The sequence below is a fragment of the Ranitomeya imitator genome, chromosome 8 (assembly GCF_032444005.1).
Source record: "Ranitomeya imitator isolate aRanImi1 chromosome 8, aRanImi1.pri, whole genome shotgun sequence".
NCBI classification, from domain to species: domain Eukaryota; kingdom Metazoa; phylum Chordata; class Amphibia; order Anura; family Dendrobatidae; genus Ranitomeya; species Ranitomeya imitator.
Window position 1 is genome coordinate 33,474,497 of NC_091289.1, and position 21,546 is coordinate 33,496,042.

Sequence of the window (21,546 nt, forward strand, 5' to 3'; positions counted from 1 at the left end):
ACTGTTGGGGTTCGGTAACTGCGGCTGCCTCGCGGCCTAGCTGTTCTCTCCTCTCCTGTGGACCTTCAGGTCCACCACCTGGTTCCAGCACTGTCAGCTGGTTCTCGGCAGTGTCTTTTGCTCTTGTACCTTCTGCTCCCCATCCTGGTTCCAGTACCGTCAGCTGGTTCCGGGCAGAGCCTTTGGCTTAGGTGCCTCCTTCTGGGTATCCAAGTTCCACCAACGTCAGGTGGTCCTTGGTAGTGCTTTCGGGCACGGGTACCTCCTGCTTAGTAACCGGGTTCCAGTAACGTCAGCTGGTCCTCGGTAGTTCCATTGGCTCTTGGACCTTCGGCTACCCATCCGGGTTCCAGTACCGTCAGCTGGTTCTCGGCAGTGTCTTTTGCTCTTGTACCTTCTGCTCCCCATCCTGGTTCCAGTACCGTCAGCTGGTTCCGGGCAGAGCCTTTGGCTTAGGTGCCTCCTTCTGGGTATCCGAGTTCCGCCCACGTCAGGCGGTCCTTGGTAGTGATTTTTAGCACGGGTACCTCCTGCTTAGTAACCGGGTTCCAGTAACGTCAGCTGGTCCTCGGTAGTTCCATAGGCTCTTGAACCTTCGGGTAGCCATCCGAGTTCCAGTTCCATCAGCTGGTTCTTGGCATTTTCTCAGCCTTCTTGTACCTTCTGCTACATTTCCAAGTTGAAGACCCTAAAGTCGACGACCCGGAAGACCACCCCGATGACGACGACGACGACCCGGAAGACCACCCCGATGACGACGACGACGACGGCGGAGACGACGACGGCTGAGACGACGACGGCGGAGATGACGACACTGGAGACGACGACCCTGGAGACGAGGACATGGAAGACCGAGAAGCAGAAGAACAAGAGGCTGCAGAACAAAGAGCAGAAGAACATTAAGCATAAGACTTAATATCAGAGCAAAAGATATTATCTAAATTATATGCAGAAGAAGACTAAGCAGTGTATGGGGGTGAGTCCGTTCCTCCTCGTGGTGCCCCTGGATAAAGCCTGATGCTGCAGGCCAAACTGAACGCGGACAAATGTAACTTTTGTGACTGGCAGAACGGAAGGTGTAATCTTCCAACTTTTATAGATAACAACTACGGGAATGCCTGTCACAAATGAGAATATGATGAAGAAGTAGAATAGGAAGAATAATAACAGTGGAATAAAAAGAATATGTAGAATAGGAAGAATAATAATAGTTGAATAAAATGAATATGAAGAATGTAATAAAAAAAAAAAAATAGGTAGAAGATGAAGAAGAAGATGAATAAGGTGAAGAAGAAGTTGATGTCAAAGATGCTGATGATGATGAAGATGAAAGTGTGGGAAAAGTTAAAAAAAAAAAGAAAAAAAAAGAAGGGGAAGGGCGTGGAATAGTGAAACATCAATATCTGACAAAATAAAAAAAAATTTACATACTCAATATCTTTTTCACTCCGAACGTCTTAAAAAAAAAAAAAAACATGCTATTCTATTTGATTGGGCTAAACCTCATTGCCTTTAATGTCTCCGCCACCTCCCACAATACATCCTACATTATTCTTAGTTGTTTTCCTTCATGTAGAATGAACCTACAAGGCAAGAAAGGGTTTATTTTAATTCCGATATTTTGGTCCCATTGACTTGCATTGGGATCGGGTATCGGTATCGGCGATATCCGATATTTTTTGAATATCGGCCGATCCTATCCGATACCGATACTTTCCGATATCGGAAGGTATCGCTCAACACTAATCATCACTGTCCCCATTGGGGCTTACAATCTAGATTCCCTATCAGTATGTCTTTGGAATGTGGGAGGAAACTGGAGAACTCATTGATAACTATGTCATGTGCGTTACCGGCTTTTGATTCTACTAGGCAGAATGGCCAATTGACTAATCGTGGAAAGCTGGTTTGGAGTTTAGAGATTCATCGCATAGAGTGAGACTACTCTTCATTTTGGCTAATCGGTGATGGATCAGTGTTGGATGCCTCCGCTATTAATTTGTAACTATTTTACAAAGATGTTGTTTAAATATTAATTTTTTATAAGTGAAAACTTCTTAAATATAGGTGACTACTTAGATTAAAACTGTAGTGTTCAATGTTGGACCTTTCAGTTTGAGATACCTGAAATGTAGACAGTGGAAAGCATTAGCTTCTTCATCGGAATCCTTACCTTTTAAATGAGCCCATTGTTAACAACTTGTTCATCACGGCACCTTCAATTTCTCCGAAAAAACGCCCAGTCTGGGGAAAAATGAGAAGGAATAATAAATTAGTACAAGTACTTGAGCTCAGTATAAAATACAGCTACGCACAGCCAAGCATTACATTTTACACAAGGCGACCTCTGACATGATCCACCTAAGTGCTCCGAGCTGCCTGTTCAGTTTAACTGTCTGAGCTGAGCGGAGTGATTGACAAATTACTGATGTTGTAAACTGTTCACCGCCTCACACGCAAAAAATATGGAATGGGAAAATGTTTGCAGAGCCTGAGTTCCCTTAAGGACAGTCCACCACGATACAAGTTGAGTTTCCTAACAATAGATGAAAATTATTCAGTTAAAGGGCACCAATCTTTTCTAAAACGTGTGGAACTGTCCAAATTTTTGGATGTTTCCCATGGAAGTCTCAAGGCCAAATATCAAAGAGATACTCTACCATAGAAGATTTGACCCTTGGTGAGAATCTCTCTATAATATGGTGCCACAAGGAGTCAATGGCAGATTACTTATGGCTTAGTAGTACAGAGTCACAAGAGGTCCATGTGTGGTTGTACCATGTGCATGAGACTGGGGCCAAAGAATCTTTCGATAGTCTGTAGAGATGTTTTGTAGCAAGCCACCCTCTCATGAAGAGTCTTTTTCACTTGCAAATAATGCCTCTAAGCATGGTTCAGTCCAAAGTATCTAGACCTTGTGCCAAGTGACTGTGTGCATAGGGAAGATAAGGATTGGGCAGTTTTAATTATTTGGCCAGACCATCTTTTGGCCAAATAATGTTGGCTAGATGTTTTGCCAGATAGCGTCTTTCAACAGCTCTCTCCATAGATAATATCTAAATTCTCAACAGAGCTATCAAATTTGTGGGAGAATCAGAAACATTATTTTAGTACTATGGTCAACCTACCTACTTAAACACAGGGTTGCTAACCTGTTTGATTTTTTCTGGACAACTTATCCAAAACTAGTGTCCTTCAAAGTTAACTCCAAATGGGAATGTCTTCTGCTGGACTCTCGAGATTCATTAATATGTCAGAGTCTGAGTTTACCAGAGAGCTCTCAAGTATCATGGTGTACCAGTCCAACAATTATGGTGAGGGTGGTAGGGTAGTGTAGGACATCAGATGATAAATTGTTAGGTTACGGCTTCATGGCAAATTTTGGTCACCTTAAGCATTTTTCATGGGTAATGTACATATATAAAACTTGAACAATAATGAATAGCTTTCCAAGAAATTAAGATTTTCCAAAAACTACAAATGTCTTTAATTTTACATTGTCTTATGTACAAATGTTCGACATTTAAATGATGAAGGAATGTTTCATATGATGAGCAGGAGACAGGGAACAATCGTGTTCTCTCATCTTGCTGTCAACACAGATTGTTTTTCTCGGACTTGATGATGAATGTTCTTCAGATGATTACCAGAACATCCTCCATGCTGTGCTAATACAATACATTTCACAGACCAAAATATTTTTTTTTGACAATGGACAATAAAGTGTTTGACTGGGAACAAAATTAAAACACAATGTCATGATTTTGTCATTTAAAGACACCAACACTTTGTACAATAAGGAACATAAGAAAACTTGAAAAAGTTCATGTCTTAGAGGTTAAAAAAAGATTAATGACAGATTTTTTTGCAATGGAGTACATGTGGCGAATAGCACCTTGATTAAGCAGATGTTTGCCTTTGATTGTCTTTTTTTTCTATAGCCTGCTAAAGGTAATCTCTAGAGTTGGCCAAAAAGATTCACAGGACATTGGTCCGGCGACCAGATTGGTAGTATTGCAAATCTCTTACTGCCTACAACATCTTCAGTGTCTCTACTGACTAGCAAGACCCCAACATCACCTATTTATATAGTAATATTAATTCCACAGCACTTTACAGATATTATCATCACTGTCCCCATTGGGGCTCACAATCTATATTCCCAATTAGTATGTCTTCGGAATGTAGGTGGAAACCAAAGTGCCTGGAGGAAACCAACGCAAACACGGGGAGAACATACAAACTCCTTGCAGGTGTTGTCCTGGGTGAGATTTCAACCCAGGACCTGAGCGCTGCAAAGCCTCAGTGCTAACCACTGAGCCACCGTGCTACCTGTGGCATGATGCATGAATAATGTTGCAGGGACTTACTAATCAGAAGAAGCACCAGGGATGGATTAGCAGGTATTAGGAGGTTAGTAATGCTTTGGTCTGGTGCGTATGGACTCCGCACATGGCTGATGGACCAGGGTCCTGCAAATATTTTTGCTCAACAATAGTTGCCCACCTTTAGGAGAAGCGTTATTGGATTTGGTCATATCCGTCCAATATTGTAGTCCACCTATAGACTTCTAAAAATCTCTCAACGGAGTGCAGTTTTCATCACTAACACTGGGCAATCATGTAGAACCACATCTACTATTTAATTGTCTAAGTGTCACTTCCGTCTGTCTGTCTGTCACGGATATTCATTGACCTCTGTCTGTCATGGAATCCAAGTCGCTGATTGGTCTCGCCAGCTGCCTGTCATGGCTGCCGGGACCAATCAGTGATGGCCACAGTCCGATTAGTCCCTCCCTACTCCCCTGCCATCAGTGCCCGCTCCATACTCCCCGCAGTCACCGCTCACACAGGGTTAATGCCAGCGGTAACGTACCGCGTTATGCTGCGGGTAACTCACTCCATTACCGCCGCTATTAACCCTGTGTGACCAAGTTTTTACTATTGATGCTGCCTATGCAGCGTCAATAGTAAAAAGATCTAATGTTAAAAATAATAAAAAAAATTAAAAATCATCATATACTCACCTTCCGGTGCCTTTCCCGCTCCTCGCAACGCTCCGGTGCTAAAGATGGTATGCGACAAGGACCTTCAATGATGTCACGGTCATGTGACCGCGACATCATCACAGGTCCTGCGCGAAAAGGACCTGCCATGGCCCATGATGTCACGGTCATGTGACCGTGACGTCATCACACCCTGGGACCAGAAGCTGGCAAACAGGCGACAGAACTACAAGGGGCCCTCAAATCAGAAGGTGAGTATATGTTTATTTTTTATTTTTTAACCTGTGACATACGTAGCTGGGCAATATACTACGTAGCTGGGCAATATACTACGTGGCTGGGCAATATACTATGTGGCTGGGCAATATACTACGTTGCTGTGCAATATACTACTTGGCTCTGTGCTGTATACTACGTCACTGGGCAATATACTATGTAACTGGGCAATATACTACGTGACTGGGCAATCTACTACGTCACTGGGCAATATACTACGTGGCTGGGCAATATACTACGTGACTGGGCAATATACTATGTAACTGGGCAATATACTATGTGACTGGGCAATCTACTACGTCACTGGGCAATATACTATGTGGCTGGGCAATATACTACGTGACTGGGCAATATACTACGTGACTGGGCAATATACTACGTGACTGGGCAATATACTACGTAACTGGGCAATATACTACGTAACTGGGCAATATACTACATAACTGGGCAATATACTACATGGCTGGGCAATATACTACGTAACTGGGCAATATACTACGTAACTGGGCAATATACTACGTAACTGGGCAATATACTACGTAACTGGGCAATATACTACATAACTGGGCAATATACTACGTGACTGGGCAATATACTACGTAACTGGGCAATATACTACGTAACTGGGCAATATACTACATAACTGGGCAATATACTACGTGGCTCTGTGCTGTATACTACGTAACTGGGCAATATACTACGTAACTGGGCAATATACTACGTGGCTGGGCAATATACTATGTGGCTGGGCAATATACTACGTTGCTGTGCAATATACTACTTGGCTCTGTGCTGTATACTACGTCACTGGGCAATATACTATGTAACTGGGCAATATACTACGTGACTGGGCAATCTACTACGTCACTGGGCAATATACTACGTGGCTGGGCAATATACTACGTGACTGGGCAATATACTATGTAACTGGGCAATATACTATGTGACTGGGCAATCTACTACGTCACTGGGCAATATACTATGTGGCTGGGCAATATACTACGTGACTGGGCAATATACTACGTGACTGGGCAATATACTACGTGACTGGGCAATATACTACGTAACTGGGCAATATACTACGTAACTGGGCAATATACTACATAACTGGGCAATATACTACATGGCTGGGCAATATACTACGTAACTGGGCAATATACTACGTAACTGGGCAATATACTACGTAACTGGGCAATATACTACGTAACTGGGCAATATACTACATAACTGGGCAATATACTACGTGACTGGGCAATATACTACGTAACTGGGCAATATACTACGTAACTGGGCAATATACTACATAACTGGGCAATATACTACGTGGCTCTGTGCTGTATACTACGTAACTGGGCAATATACTACGTAACTGGGCAATATACTACGTGGCTGGGCAGTATACTTCGTGGACATACATATTCTAGAATACCCAATGCGTTAGAATCGGGCCACCATCTAGTATAGCATAAACATCTCCCAACCGAGTACTGCAAATTTATTTATATATAATTTTTTCAAGCCGACCATCTCATATCATCATTCTGGGGAGTAAATATCTCATGCCAAAAGGAAAGGTGATGAAGGACACATCAGTTTCTGGTGGCTATTATCAAAGTGAGAACTTTGGCTTCTTGATAGTGCTTCTCAGGGATCTGGGGACATATTGGTGCTATAGGGAATATTTTGGAAATCTCAGTATGGCTATTTGAGTGCCTTGACCATACCTCACAAAATGTAAAGCATGTGACATATTGGAACTAAATATACAATTTAATACAATGTTCATATGAATTAAGCAGTAGGCTTGACCTCATTTATACCTGGAAAAGCCTAGAGACACGAAAGCCAATGGGCTGAGCCTGAACTGGAAAGATTTCACATTTCAAAGAGTATTATCGCCTTACCACAAAATGACTTAGAACCTGGTCCAAAATATTTGGGTGTGTGTAATTTGCTTGAAATAAAAAAGGAGCCGTCTTCTTTTATAGGCCATTTATCTGTACTTGTCGACTTTGAACATGATGATTTACTCTAATTGAGGATTCGTCTCCAAGGAGCATAAATAAAATCAAGGCATGTGATGCAACTAATAAGTGTTATTAAACATGCTTTTTCGGATACGTGCAATGTCATTTAACATGAACATTAATATGGGGATCATTAGATATAATTAAGGGTTGTTTTTTAATTGATGGTTTTTATCTGCAACTTACTGTGTTCCGTTTTCTGTGTAAGTGTCAATCAGAATAGGAATTACCGTATATTGACCTGGTGCCAAGTACTATATACAATGTCATTTCTATGGGCTGTAGTCTACAGTCATGGCCAAAATTTTTGAGAATGACACCAAAATTATATTTTCACATGATCTGCTGCCCTCTGGTTTTTATTAGTGTTTGTCTGATGTTTATATCACATACAGAAATATAATTGCAATCATATTATGAGTACCAATAGGTTATATTGACAGTTAGAATGAGTTAATGCAGCAAGTCAATATTTGCAGTGTTGACCCTTCTTCTTCAAGACCTCTGCAATTCTCCCTGGCATGCTCTCAATCAACTTCTGGACCAAATCCTGACTGATAGCAGTCCATTCTTGCATAATCAATGCTTGCATTTTGCCAGAATTTGTTGGTTTTTGTTTGTCCACCCGTCTCTTGATGATTGACCACAAGTTCTCAATAGGATTAAGATCTGGGGAGTCTCCAGGCCATGGACCCAAAATCTCTATGTTTTGTTCCATGAGCCATTTAGTTATCACCTTTGTATTATGGCAAGGTGCTCCACCATGCTGGAAAAGGCATTGTTGGGCGCCAAACTGCTCTTGGACGGTTGGGAGAAGTTGCTCTTGGAGGACATTCTGGTACCATTCTTTATTCATGGCTGTGTTTTTAGGCAAGACTGTGAGTGAGCCGATTCCCTTGGCTGAGAAGCAACCCCACACATGAATGGTTTCAGGATGCTTTACAGTTGGCATGAGACAAGACTGGTGGTAGCGCTCACCTCTTCTTCTCCAAATAAGCTGTTTTCCAGATGTCCCAAACAATCGAAAAGGGGATTCATCAGAGAAAATGACTTTGCCCCAGTCCTCAGCAGTCCACTCCCTGTACCTTTTGCAGAATATCAGTCGGTCCCTGATGTTTTTTCTGGAGAGAAGTGGCTTCTTTGCTGCCCTCCTTGAAACCAGGCCTTGCTCAAAGAGTCTCCGCCTCGCAGTGCGTGCAGAAGCGCTCACACCAGCCTGCTGCCATTCCTGAGCAAGCTCGGCACTGCTGGTAGTCCGATCCCGCAGCTGAAACAGTTTTAAGATACGGTCCTGGCGCTTGCTGGTCTTTCTTGGGCACTCTGGAGCCTTTTTGACAACAATGGAAGCTCTCTTCTTGAAGTTCTTGATGATGCGATAGATTGTTGACTGAGGTGCAATCTTTGTAGCTGCGATACTCTTCCCTGTTAGGCCATTTTTGTGCAGTGCAATGATGGCTGCACATGTTTCTTTAGAGATAACCATGGTTAACTGAAGAGAAACAATGATACCAAGCACCAGCCTCCTTTTAAAGTGTCCAGTGATGTCATTCTTATTTAATCATGACTGATTGATCGCCAGCCCTGTCCTCATCAACACCCACACCTGTGTCAATGGATCAATCACTAAAATGATGTTAGCTGCTCCTTTTAAGGCAGGACTGCAATGATGTTGAAATGTGTTTTGGGGGTTAAAGTTCATTTTCTGGGCAAATATTGACTTTGCAAGTACAGTAATTGCTGTTAAGCTGATCACTCTGACATTCAGGAGTATATGCAAATTGCCATTAGAAAAAATGAAGCAGTAGACTTTGGAAAAATTAATATTTGTCTCATTCTCAAAATTTTTGTCCATGACTGTACTATTCTGTCCTAAAAGGCAGAGGTATAATATTATTTTTGTACTTCTGGTGACTTTTTCTGTGGTTAATGGGTACTTGAGCTTTTGCAAGCATCAAGGTCCAGGTACAACTGCTACCTCATCAACTGTACACCTGGTTAGTTACTCGCACCAAAATAGGTTATTTATAATATTAGTATTTCTTTAAGAATTTCTCAAGAAATTTAGATTCACCATAATCCATTTTTTTTTTTGCTGTTTGATTAAATGGCATACCATTTTGCTTGATTCAAAATGGCCGGCAAGGGATTACGAAATGTATAAAAAATTGATACTCAATTTACCTTGTCCATTCAGGCCACATTGTTTTTCATTCATAGGCAGCCAGTCTTCCTATTGGGTCTTCAACTCAACTGGCACCCATTATACCCTGTGACAACATGACGTCACAGCCCGACACATGTCATGATGTCACATTATGCCTCGATTGACATGGCCTCAAGGAACATTATGTTGCGCATCAGGCCAAGTGGGCTCCAGAGGCAACGATGACCCAAGACCCTGGAGCATGACATTAAAGGAGTTGTCTAGGCATTTGGCTCACATCTAAAGTAACTATGTGACTGCAGATTTGTGAATTCTCACAGCGCATACAGCGCACACTCTCAGGATTCTCCATTGCTAGAGCATAGAGCCGGTGGGCGGTCATGCAGCCACAAGATACTTCCAGTCACATTCCGACTAGACGTGTCCAGCCTCGCTCAATACAAGTGCATTGAGCGAGGCCAGACATGTCTAGTCTGCACGTGACCTCATGCTTATAAATTGCAGTCATGCGCTTGCTTGCTCCCAGTGTGTGATGGTCTGACCAGGGGAGCTAACTGGCAAAGAACGGTCAGGAAGCTGCATCAAAAGCAGGATTTTTGAGGATAGAAGAAGAATCATCAGGCAGGTGGATAGTCAAAAATCAGGCAGAGATCGATCAGGAGAACATTAGAAAAACAGAAGCGGTTAGAAAAACAGAAGCAGATAGATGTGTTTGAACCAAATCTAGCAAAACTATAACTGGCAATGGGAACAAGAACAGGCATTCAGGATCTTAAACAGTCAGTGGACACTCCTTGGTTTAACGACAGGAACCTAAAATCAGAACTTCTGGCCATGATGGTATCTCAATTTCCAGAATAACACATAATCATCACTCCGTGTCACCTGCAACAAAGACGCAACAAGACCCCGGTAAGCAAAAATAGAGAGGGCAGGTACTGACATACAGTAGAGGTCACATGTAATTACTTGAAGGATGTCTTGGGTATTTCAGATCTTAACATAAAAAGTCATGGTCATGTAACAAATGGAGCTTTTAGAGCACTATTGTTTAGCCATGGACTAAATGTTATAGCAAAACGCTAACACGGTTTTTGGAAAAACTTTTCAAAATCTCATAGAGATAGATATGTGAGAAGTTTTGACCAAGGAGCAGAAGATGGATTCAGAAGAAAGTCTATGAGTACATCTTTTGTCTCGGGGAGAAAAGGGACATTCGACCGGCCGCTCCTTCTTCTTCATTTAAGTGATTGTGGGGGTCTCAGCACCTGGACTGACAGGTCCCAGTTTAGTTTTTTAACTGATCAAAAGGTTTTTTTCTGTGTATTGAAAGGTCAGAATTAACATCTGGAAATATCTGTTCGAGCTGCCACCGAATAATTCCCAGACAAGGTCTATTTCTAAGGAGTCAGTCAATGGAGTATTTTCTTGGAGAACATCTGAAGTGCTTACATCAGTCACATCAGGATTTCATACAGGGTTTCTCAGCCGGCTCTGTAGGCACGCCCTTCGTAGATGGAGAAGAGGGCCTTTCTAATTTGGCATCCATCAATGGAGAGCATAAATGTTTGTTTTAATCAAGGTATTTATACATATGTCTGGTGGTAGATGTTTATGTATAAATGTATTGCTCTGTGCGCCGTGCCAAGCGGAAATGCCATAGTGAGTATGACAGTGAAAGGTATGAGAACTAGCAAAATAGTATAACTCCTTCCAGAGAAATCGCACAGAATCACTCATTTCAAGGGAAGAAAAACTCAATATTTTTTGAATGTTTTATGAAAGAACTATTGTTTCCAACCGGGAGATCACGTTTCTCTTAATTTTTACAGGAGGAGCTCAGAAATCAAGAAGACCACCAAGTTTTGAATTGTTTATTAGTGACTGTCTGAGTTACTGCCCTTTGGCAAAAAAAGAAACTTCCCAAGTACCGCTAATAATTGGTTCGAAAACATAAATGGGGAGATTGAGTTTCCGCTGCACTGTAATGTCGCAAATGAAATCCATGAATGAATCTCTATTGTCGCAGTACAGTCATGATTGGACATTGCGTTCAGATGGCTAAAATATCCACAAAGTCCTGGAATGGGGTGGGAGGAGGGGAGTGCAGGAATGGGGGGCTCATTCTTCTTAAATGTAATAATGAACGCTGTGTTGACATTAGAAAAGAAATGCTTTGGTAAGTCATTTTCCTTCATGTCTGACATTTCCTCTGTACGCTGAGTAAATATTTGGGGGCTTACAGAACTCTGAGACCTTACTATATTTAGGGATATCGGCTGCGGCAAAACAAAAGGAGGACGGAAAAGGATAAATATAATTATATAACTGCTGTCGGATAATAATTAGAAAATTAAAAAATTCTTCTAAATTCATGAATAAATCAAAGAAAAATTAAAAGAGCATTTTCTGAATTTTTTTTAAATTAATTCATTGTCTATAGGACTGTTCCCTCCAAAAAAATCAAGTTATACCATATATATTTATTAGTCGCTGTAGGTCTGACAGTATTTCCGAGATTGGGGCTCTGGGGGCTTCAGCCCCATCCTGAAGGTGGAGAAGGTGTACATGTGCAGCCTCCGCTCCATTCATTGTCTATGGGACTGATGGAGATTGACAAGCATAGATAGTGAATAGAGCGGAAAACCAATTTCTGGACCACTGAGGAGCCCACCTGTTGGAACCCCAGTACTCAGAGAGTGATTCTCTATCCTACAGGAATATCCCTTTAATTAAAGGGGTTTTATGGTGACCAAAGAAAAAAATTCTAAGCAAGCTCATACTGGTTTTAAAAAAAAGTTTTAAAAATCACCACTCATCCTCCCCAGCCCTCATTCCTATACACCTATACCCAGTGCCCGCTAGTTCCTACTTCCTGACCGCGATACACCAAAAATTGCTGGAAATGTGCACTCAGACAATTTTTGGCTTCTTTAACCCCTAAGAGTAATTATAAAATCCATGATCCCATCTTTTTGATCGTCCACATTTAGTTGTCATTCAGTTATTTCTGTACATTTTCTAGTCATTCAGCTTTCTTATGCTCCTGAATGGTAAACCTGGTCAGATGCAGATGGTACGGTATTAGGAGAATTTTTATTAAGTGTCACAAAAAGTTGAATAAGGGCAGTCATATGAATTACCTCCTCCCCAAAAAAAGATGCAAACAAGTAACATAATATTGAAAAAAAAGGTCCTTAGAAAAAAGTATGAAATTAACTCCCTTCTAGAAAGAAAAAAAACTTCCTCTCTCATTCAACCCACAGAGGTGTCCTTCCTTTTCTTTGCTTTTGGTTCAATATATCCTGATATGTGTGGAACAAGATTTTTTTTAAAAAAAGTGATTTTGAAATACTCTGTTGGGAGATGCTTATGCTATACGTGTCTGTGTGGCCACCCAGTGGTTGTGATGGGTATTGGAGTCTGTGAAGGGCTTCATTAGTATATTACAAAAATGTATGAAATAAGATCAATCTCTTATAAGAAAAAACATACTGTTAGAAGTCGAGTTTCCTCTGCTGCACAGGGGGAATCTCGATCGGTGTCTGCTGCGGTCTCCCATTCTGCATCGGCTGCAGTGGAGCCTGCTCAGCGGAGACGTCACTCCCAGCATCTCACTGAGACTGATACTGTGCAAAGGGTTCCTGCTGCCTCTCCAGGCTCTGCTATTGTACCCTGCACTGATCTGCGGCGAGCAGGCTTTTCTGGGACTAAGTCCTGCTTTGCACACACTGAGCATGCCCAGGGAAAGATCTCTCAGTGGAGATCTAAGGTCACATGCTCAGGTACTGCAGCAACTGCCATTGGTCCTATTTGGAAGGTCCTGTAGGTGCTGCAACTATTTAAGGCTCGCATGGCCGCACGGTGACCAGAAAAATGCACACAGGAAAATTGCACACAGGAAAATTGCCCACAGGAAAATGCCCACAGGAAAAATGCCCACAGGAAAATTCCCCACACGGAATATTCCCCACACGGAAAATTCCCCACATGGAAAATTCCCCACACGGAAAATTCCCCACATGGAAAATTCCCCACACTGAAAATTCCCCACACAGAAAATTCCCTGTGGGCATTTTTCCTGTGGGTAATTTTCCTGTGTGCAATTTTCCTGTGTGCATTTTTCAGGGAACCCGCCGCACGGCCATGCGCTAGTATCTTCTTATGTTTTGTGCTTTGCGCCAGTGTGGTCATGTGTTTGCAAGTGTTCAGGGACCCGGCTGAAATAAGCCCCTAGAATGCTGGCACCTCTGGCGAGGAGATTGTGTTTATGTGTGTTCAGGGACCTGGCTGAAATAAGCCCCTAGAATGCTGGCACCTCCAGTGAGGAGTTTTGTGTGCATGCGTGACCACTGACTGCTCTCATTTGGGTGGTTAGCCTGTGCCTCTGTGAAAATCTAACAGGGCACAGAGCCTTGCCTTCTCGGCTGCTCTGTGAAGCTAACAGAGCTGGTTCATACCGCCATATAGTGCCGCCATTCACTTAGCAGCAGGTTCTTTCCTGCACGGTGGATCCCGGGTTGCAAACGCACCAATCTCACTTAATAAATATATTCGGTGCGTTCCACCAACCCAAACACATACAAAAAATACTGTAGATGAATCCTCATGATTTTTCTACCAAACTATGTCTGTATCAAATCAGATGATTTCTTTCACTACTACAAGGAGACCGAGTTTACATTCATATTATCAAGTGACATTTTTTGTCTCTGGGATGTACTGAGTGTAGGGGGTTACGATTCTCTACAGCATATGAATGAGCCTTATTGTTCAGAATTTTTCAGGATTTGTCCTTTTTCAACATTTTGTCAACTCACTGGTCCATAGCATAGAATAGAATGGGATATTTATTCAAATATTGTTCTTATAAATTTACTAAATCTAATTCAGGGAAATGCAAGTCATGAGCCTGAGCTTTAACTCAGACTGAAAATTGTTATGTGCCAGCCATGTTATAAGATAGCTCTGATTATACGCATAAACAAGGAATTAATCCACATAAACGAGAAATATACGGCAGATTCTAATGGGTAAATCTGCAAAAGATGAAATCAGCTGCCTGCAAAGGGTAATCTGAGTCTTTTTTTTAATTCTTTACGGAAACAAACAGCCACACTCACCAAAGAGAAGCTGTCACAGGAGTACTGTTACTGTTTCTAGCCTTCTCCTCCTGCTGCTCCGTAATACACAGGAATCCATTTAACTAGGGTTGAGCGAAACGGGTCGAACATTTTCAAAAGTCGCCGACTTTTGGCTAAGTCGGGGTTTCATGAAACCCGATCCGACCCCTGTGCGGGGTCGGCCATGCGGTACGCGACTTTCGCGCCAAAGTCGCGTTTCAATGACGCGAAAAGCGCCATTTCTCAGCCAATGAAGGTAAACGCAGAGTGTGGGCAGCGTGATGACATAGGTCCTGGTCCCCACCATCTTAGAGAAGGGCATTGCAGTGATTGGCTTGCTGTCTGCGACGTCACAGGGGCTATAAAGAGGCGTTCCCGCCGACCGCCATCTTACTGCTGCTGATCTGAGCTTAGGGAGAGGTTGCTGCCGCTTTGTCAGAAGCAGGGATAGCGTTAGGCAGGGTCCATTAACCACAAAACCGCTTGTGCTGCAGCGATTTGCACTGTCCAACACCACCCTCGGTGTGCAGGGACAGTGGAAGTTTTTTTTTTTTTTTTTTTCCCCTCAGCGCTGTAGCTCATTGGGCTGCCCTAGAAGGCTCCCTGATAGCTGCATTGCTGTGTGTACGCCGCTGTGCAAACCAACTGCTTTTTTCAAAGCACAAATCCTCTTGTTCCTTCCTTTCTGCACAGCTATCTTTTTTGTTTGTCCACACTTTTTATTTCATTTGTGCATCAGTCCACTCCTTATTGCTGCCTGCCATACCTGGCTGAGATTACTGCAGGCAGGGAGATAGTAGCTGCCTGCCATACCTGGCTGAGATTACTGCAGGCAGGGAGATAGTAATTGTAGGACATTCCCTGTTTTTTTTTTTTTTTTTTTTTTGGTGGGAGATTAAGATTGGCAATTTGGCATTTCTGCTAGAGTGCCATCCCTGTGTGTGCCATCTCTCTCACATAGTGGGCCATAGAAAGCCTTTTCATTTTTCTGTATTTTTTTTTGTGGGGTGTATAAATTCTCCCTGATAAAAATACAGTGGGAGATTAATATTGGCCTTTGGGCTTGTGTGCCAGTCCTGAGTGTGCCATCTCTCTCACAAATAGTGGGCCATAGAAAGCCTATTTTATTTTTTTTGGGGTTTTATAAATTCTCCCTGAAAAAAAGGGAGATTAATATTGGCCTCTGGGCTTGTGTGCCAGTCCTGAGCGTGCCATCTGTGCCAGCCCTGAGCGTGCCATCTCTCTCACAAATAGTGGGCCATAGAAAGCCTATTTATTTTTTTTTTTGGTTTTATAAATTCTCCCTGAAAAAAAGGGAGATTAATATTGGCCTCTGGGCTTGTGTGCCAGTCCTGAGCGTGCCATCTGTGCCAGCCCTGAGCGTGCCATCTCTCTCACAAATAGTGGGCCATAGAAAGCCTATTTAATTTTTTTTTTTGTTTTATAAATTTTCCCTGAAAAAAGGGAGATTAATATTGGCCTCTGGGCTTGTGTGCCAGTTGTGAGCGTGCCATCTGTGCCAGTCCTGAGCGTGCCATCTCTCTCACAAATAGTGGGCCATAGAAAGCCTATTTAAATTTTTTTTGGGTTTTATAAATTCTCCCAGAAAAAAAGGGAGATTAATATTGGCCTCTGGGCTTCTGTGCCAGTCCTGAGCGTGCCATCTGTGCCAGTCCTGAGCGTCCCATCTCTCTCACAAATAGTGGGCCATAGAAAGCCTATTTTATTTTTTTTGGGGGTTTTATAAATTCTCCCTGAAAAAAAGGGAGATTAATATTGGCCTCTGGGCTTGTGTGCCAGTCCTGAGCGTGCCATCTGTGCCAGCCCTGAGCGTGCCATCTCTCTCACAAATAGTGGGCCATAGAAAGCCTATTTATTTTTTTTTTTTGTTTTATAAATTTTCCCTGAAAAAAGGGAGATTAATATTGGCCTCTGGGCTTGTGTGCCAGTTGTGAGCGTGCCATCTGTGCCAGTCCTGAGCGTGCCATCTCTCTCACAAATAGTGGGCCATAGAAAGCCTATTTAAATATTTTTTTGGTTTTATAAATTCTCCCAGAAAAAAAGGGAGATTAATATTGGCCTCTGGGCTTCTGTGCCAGTCCTGAGCGTGCCATCTGTGCCAGTCCTGAGCGTCCCATCTCTCTCACAAATAGTGGGCCATAGAAAGCCTATTTTATTTTTTTTTTGGGTTTTAGAAATTCTCCCTGGAAAAAAAAAGGGAGATTAATATTGCCCTTTGGGCTTGTGTGCCAGTACTAAGCGTTCCATCTCTCTCTCTCTCTCTCTCAGTCAGTGGGCCATAGAACGCCTATTTTTGGTTTTATTTGTTTTATAAATTCTCCCTGAAAAAATCATTTTATTTTATTTGGTTTCTAAATTCTTCCTGATAAAATCTTTTTTTTTTTATTATTTTTTTTTCTAAAGTCTCCCTGAAAAAAAAAAAAAAAAACAGTGGGAGATTAATATTGGCCTTTCTGCTTGTGTGCCAGTCTTGACTCCTGGGTGCGTCATCTCTCAGTCAGTGGGCCATAGAACGCCTATTTTTGGTTTTATTTGTTTTCTAAATTCTCCCTGAAAAAATCATTTTATTTTATTTGGTTTCTAAATTCTTCCTGATAAAATCACATTTTTTTTATTATTTTTTTTTCTAAAGTCTCCCTGAAAAAAAAAAAAAAAAACAGTGGGAGATTAATATTGGCCTTTCTGCTTGTGTGCCAGTCTTGACTCCTGGGTGCGTCATCTCTCAGTCAGTGGGCCATAGAACGCCTATTTTTGTTTTTATTTGTTTTATAAATTCTCCCTGAAAAAATCATTTTATTTTATTTGGTTTCTAAATTCTTCCTGATAAAATCATATTTTTTTTATTATTTTTTTTTCTAAAGTCTCCCTGAAAAAAAAAAAACAAAAAAAAAAACAAAAAAAACAGTGGGAGATTAATATTGGCCTTTCTGCTTGTGTGCCAGTCTTGACTCCTGGGTGTGCCATCTCTCTCTCTCTCTCTCTCTCTCTCTCTCCAATTGTGGTCCATAGAAAGCCTACATTTTTTTTCCTTGATTTGGGTTCCAAAATCTACCAGAGAAAATAACTCCATCAATCATTGGTAGAAAAATATTGGCCTCTGGGCTTGTGTGCCACTCCTGATTCCTGTGTGCGTCATCTCTCACTCAGTGGCCCATAGAAAGCATATAGTTTGTTACATTTGTTTTCTAAATTCTCCCTGCAAAAATCTTTTTTTTTTTTTTTGGGGGGTTTCTAAAGTGTTCCTGAAAAAAATAAAAATAAAAAAAAAATAATAGTGTGACATTAATATTAACATTTGTGCTTCAGTGACAGTCCTGCGTGTGGGGCATCTCTCTAATTTGCAGCCACCAAAAAAAGAGTGTGTAACATTGGGCCTGATTTTCGCTGTGGTCTCACCAACCTGTAAAGGGGTAGCTAAATCATACTGAAGTTATAGCTCACCGTGTAAGTTGTGTGACTGCAACAAATAACGTTAGTTTGGTTACGTTTTTAAAACAATGAGGAAGTCTAGTGGAAGAGGTCGTGGCCGGGGGCGTTCATTGTCAGCTGGTAATGAGGGTAGTGGTAGTGGTGGAGCATCAGGTGGTCGTGGGGGAAAAAATATTGCACCTAAGTCTGGAGCTGTGGAGCCAGGTTCGTCGTCCGGCTACACAAGGCCTCGAACGCTCCCTTTTCTGGGATTAGGAAAACCGCTTTTAAAGCCGGAGCAGCAAGAGCAAGTTTTGGCTTATCTTGCTGACTCAGCCTCTAGCTCTTTTGCCTCATCTCGTGAAACTGGTAAAAGTAAAAGCAGCGCGTCGTTAGTGGATGTTCACGGTCAGGGACAAGTCACTTCCTTGTCCTCTTCAGCAAAAACAACAACAGAGAAGAATGCAGCAGGCGACACAACGGGTTACTCCATGGAGCTCTTTACACATACCGTCCCTGGCTTAGAAAGTGAAGCAGTTAACAGTCCATGCCCATTACAAATTGAATCTGACATGGAGTGCACTGACGCACAGCCACAGCCAGACTACTATGCTGGTCCTTTGACTCAGACCACAACATTGCCCTCGCAGGGTGCTGATCAAGAATCAGACCCTGATGAGACTATGTTGCCCCATCACGAACGCTATACCACCGAACGACACGGTGACACAGACGAAGTTGCGCAGGAGGTACAAGAAGAGTTATTAGATGACCCAGTTCTTGACCCCGATTGGCAGCCATTGGGGGAACAGGGTGCAGGCGGCAGCAGTTCTGAAGCAGAGGAGGAGGAGGGGCCGCAGCAGGCATCAACATCGCCACAGGTTCCATCTGCCGGGCCCGTATCTTGCCCAAAACGCGTGGCAAAGCCAAAACCTGGTGGAGGACAGCGTGGCCATCCGGTTAAAGCTCAGTCTGCAATGCCTGAAAAGGTATCCGATGCTAGAAAGAGTGCAGTCTGGCATTTTTTTAAACAACATCCAATTGATCAGCGCAAAGTCATCTGTCAAAAATGTTCTACTTCCTTAAGCAGAGGTCAGAATCTGAAAAGTCTCAATACTAGTTGCATGCATAGACATTTAACCACCATGCATTTGAAAGCTTGGACTAACTACCAAACGTCCCTTAAGGTTGTTGCACCCTCGGCCAATGAAGCTAGTCATCAACGCAACATCCCTTCCGGCAGTGTAGGACCACCATTTAGCGCACCACCTGCTGTATCTGTGCAGGTATCTTTGCCAGGCCAAAGCAGTCAGGGTCAGGGAATCACCAGTTTCGTAGTAGGAAACACTGCATCTAGGGCACCGGCGGCAACAATACCATCTCCCACCGTCTCTCAGTCTGCCATGTCCACCGGCACCCCCGCTAGTTCCACGATCTCCAGCTCTCCAGTCCAGCTCACCCTACATGAGACTATGGTTAGAAAAAGGAAATACTTAGCCTCGCATCCGCGTACACAGGGTTTGAACGCCCACATAGCTAGACTAATCTCGTTAGAGATGATGCCCTACCGGTTAGTTGAAAGCGAAGCTTTCAAAGACCTGATGGACTACGCTGTACCACGCTACGAGCTACCCAGTCGACACTTTTTTTCCAGAAAAGCCATCCCAGCCCTCCACCAGCATGTTAAAGAGCGCATCGTCCATGCACTCAGGCAATCTGTGAGCACAAAGGTGCACCTGACAACAGATGCATGGATCAGTAGGCATGGCCAGGGACGTTACGTGTCCATCACGGCACACTGGGTAAATGTGGTGGATTCAGGGTCCACAGGGGACAGCAAGTTTGGGACAGTTCTGCCTAGCCCACGGTCTAGTAAACAGTTGTCTGTAGCCGTTCGCACCCCCTCCTCCTCCTCCTCCTCCTCCTCGTCCTCCTGCAGAAGCAAGAGCTCGTCCACAGACCGCAGTCGCACAAACACTCCATCCGCACCTGCCACTGTTGCACACCAGGTCTCCCATTATGGGGCAGCTACTGGCATACGTCAGCAGGCTGTATTGGCTATGAAGTATTTGGGCGACAATAGACACACCGCGGAAGTTCTGTCCGAGTTCTTGCAGCAAGAAACGCAGTCGTGGCTGGGCACTGTAGATCTTGAGGCAGGCAAGGTAGTGAGTGATAACGGAAGGAATTTCATGGCTGCCATCTCCCTTTCCCAACTGAAACACATTCCTTGCCTGGCTCACACCTTAAACCTGGTGGTGCAGTGCTTCCTGAAAAGTTATCCGGGGTTATCCGACCTGCTCCTCAAAGTGCGTGGACTTTGCGCACATATCCGCCGTTCGCCTGTACACTCCAGCCGTATGCAGACCTATCAGCGTTCTTTGAACCTTCCCCAGCATCGCCTAATCATAGACGTTGCAACAAGGTGGAACTCAGCACTGCACATGCTTCAGAGACTGTGCGAACAGAGGCGGGCTGTTATGTTTTTGTGGGAGGATACACATACACGGGCAGGCAGTAGGATGGCAGACATGGAGTTGTCAGGTGTGCAGTGGTCGAAGATTCAAGACATGTGTCAAGTCCTTCAGTGTTTTGAGGAATGCACACGGCTGGTTAGTGCAGACAACGCCATAATAAGCATGAGCATCCCCCTAATGCGTCTGCTGATGCAAAGTTTGACGCACATAAAGGATCAGGCGTCTGCACCAGAGGAAGAGGAAAGCCTTGATGACAGTCAGCGATTGTCTGGTCAGGGCAGTGTACATGACGAGGTACCGGGCGAAGAGGAGGTGGAGGATGAGGAGGATGATGGGGATGAGTATATTTTTAATGAGGAAGCTTTCCCGGGGGCACGGGAAATTGGTGGCGTGGCAAGGCCGGGTTCTGGTTTTTTGAGGGACACAAGTGACGTAGATTTGCCTGCAACTGCCCCTCAACCAAGCACAACCGCAGATTTGACAACGGGAACTTTGGCCCACATGGCGGATTATGCCTTGCGTATCCTCAAAAGGGACACACGCATTACAAAAATGATGAACGATGACGATTACTGGTTGGCCTGCCTCCTTGATCCTCGCTATAAAGGCAAATTGCAAAATATTATGCCACATGAGAACTTGGAACTAATATTAGCAACAAAACAATCAACTCTTGTTGACCGTTTGCTTCTGGCATTCCCTGCACACAGCGCCCGTGATCGTTCTCACACGAGCTCCAGGGGCCAGCAGACCAGAGGTGTTAGAGGGGCAGAAATCAGAAGTGGCGTTGGCCAGAGGGGTTTTCTGACCAGGTTGTGGAGTGATTTTTCTATGACCGCAGACAGGACAGGTACTGCAGCATCAATTCAAAGTGACAGGAGACAACATTTGTCCAGTATGGTTACAAACTATTTTTCATCCCTTATCGACGTTCTCCCTCAACCGTCATTCCCATTTGATTACTGGGCATCCAAATTAGACACCTGGCCAGAATTGGCAGAATATGCATTGCAGGAGCTTGCTTGCCCGGCAGCTAGTGTCCTAT

The 21,546-nt window shown here is 43.3% G+C and overlaps 1 protein-coding gene across 4 annotated transcripts in view; it reads right to left on the reverse strand.

The window, feature by feature from the left end:
* The window catches only part of CACNA2D3 (calcium voltage-gated channel auxiliary subunit alpha2delta 3), a 1,133,445-nt gene that overhangs the window by 98,252 nt on the left and 1,013,647 nt on the right, over positions 1–21,546 (reverse strand). For all 4 annotated transcript variants that reach the window (XM_069736702.1, XM_069736703.1, XM_069736699.1 and 1 more), the window contains one exon: positions 2,174–2,244. In XM_069736702.1, the coding sequence (XP_069592803.1) occupies positions 2,174–2,244 (71 nt within the window). The remainder of the gene's footprint in view (positions 1–2,173; positions 2,245–21,546) is intronic.